This window comes from Aplysia californica, unplaced genomic scaffold (genome assembly GCF_000002075.1).
Source record: "Aplysia californica isolate F4 #8 unplaced genomic scaffold, AplCal3.0 scaffold00884, whole genome shotgun sequence".
Lineage (NCBI taxonomy): Eukaryota > Metazoa > Mollusca > Gastropoda > Aplysiida > Aplysiidae > Aplysia > Aplysia californica.
The window spans coordinates 102,748-104,377 of record NW_004798154.1 but is presented as its reverse complement, the minus strand read 5'-3'; the positions used below and the strand labels follow the sequence as shown (position 1 = coordinate 104,377).

Genomic DNA, 1,630 nt, shown 5'->3' with positions numbered 1-1,630 from the left:
ACAGACAGACAGACAGACAGACAGACAGACAGACAGACAGACAGACAGACAGACAAACCGACAGACAGACAGGCAGACAGATAGGAAGATAGACAAACAGATAGACAGGCAGACAGACAGACAGAAGGACAGACAGACAGACAGACAGACAGACAGACAGACAGACAGAAACAGGGACAGACAAACCGACAGACAGGCAGGCGGACAGACAAACAGACAGACAGACAGACAAGACTTGAACCTGTGGCGTGGAACAGGCCACATAATAATAACCTACCCAAATTCACAGCCTGGCTCTGGAGACACCGCGACACGCTCGTAGAGACTGTACATATTCCGGCTCATGAAAGGTTCTAAATCCTCTTTTGCTGAAAGTCCACCACAGGAACTCCGTGACAAGTATCCCCCTCTCCCCCCAAACATCCCACACTGTCTTCGGACGCTACTGGAATGGATTTTATCCGGGGAAGACACTCGCTGCGATTTACTCGATGGCGTTGCCGTAACACAAGGTTTGCCCCTTTTCTTGTTGGTTAATCGAGCCTTTACAGAAGCATCCAGTCTCTTGAACACTGACTTCACTGTGCCGTGCAGCCAATCCATCGTGAGTAAAAGAATACAGCGTTTACACAAACTACGACAATGTAGCTCTTGCTCGAGATTATATCCTTTCTCCTTACGTCATACGTTGTTGTAAGTAGTTCCGGTTGATCGACGCCAAATAAATATGCGTTCGTTCACCACCAACTGATTTTTATGAAATGTGAAATAACAAAACGCGCCGCGACTCTTATCAGTCTCTCGGCAGTATTCCCACCTGCTATTTGTGTTAAGAGTCTTTGTTATCTTGGCGAGCCAGCATATTCATGCTTTCAAGTGATGAATGTCGAATCAATTATATTAGTTGGGACAAAGTGCACCGCGTGGTAAGTAGGACGCACAGCACAGACAACCATTAATTACAAACGGGAAAGAAAATTCAGCTAGATCTAGCTGTTGCTTCACTTGACTGATGTTTTTGCTTTATTGAAAACACAGACAACTTTGAAATGTTGGTTTTGATTTTTGGTTAAAAAATATCTTTCCATTTTGGTTCTTTTTTGAGCATGTTTAACGTCCAACTGGTTTCAATAGATTAATTAAAAGGCAGCACGCTTGTTCTAATACTAATAGACGAAGAACGAATGCAGAGAGAAAGCAGGTGATTGGCGGGTGCTCGGGTGTGTTTTGCTTCTGTTTTTCTTATCAAACATCTATCGTCCTGACGTCTCCCTATTCTTTTTGTTTGTCTGTTGCTCTCTTGTAAGACGTATAATCTTCGGCACATATTATATGACCTAACTAAGTATTTTCAGTCGGGTAGGAATTAATTTTTGAATTTTGTCTGAATGGCGGCCGAAGCTTACTCTCGTCGATTTTAGGACAATCATGGGATCTTTAGCGTGCACAACTTGCACACGGGACCTCCAAAAAATTGTTTCGCCCTCATCCGAGAAGACTAGGTGTTAGATCTTTAAAAAACTTACGATCAGAGGGTGTGGCTAAAAGACAGAAGAAAGAAGGAGCCCAGGAATAGCAGTAGAATGGTTACAGAAAGAGTCAGTAATCCAGAAGAAGGGGCAAAAAGGGG

The 1,630-nt window shown here is 43.6% G+C and overlaps 1 protein-coding gene across 1 annotated transcript in view; it reads right to left on the bottom strand.

Moving 5' to 3' along the window:
• LOC101854293 overlaps window positions 1–794 on the bottom strand; it is a 3,583-nt gene extending 2,789 nt beyond the window's left edge. The window contains exon 1 of the mRNA XM_005110379.2: window positions 278–794. Within this exon, the coding sequence (XP_005110436.1) occupies window positions 278–603 (326 nt within the window). The 5' untranslated portion in view covers window positions 604–794. The remainder of the gene's footprint in view (window positions 1–277) is intronic.
• Window positions 795–1,630: the final 836 nt, after the last annotated feature.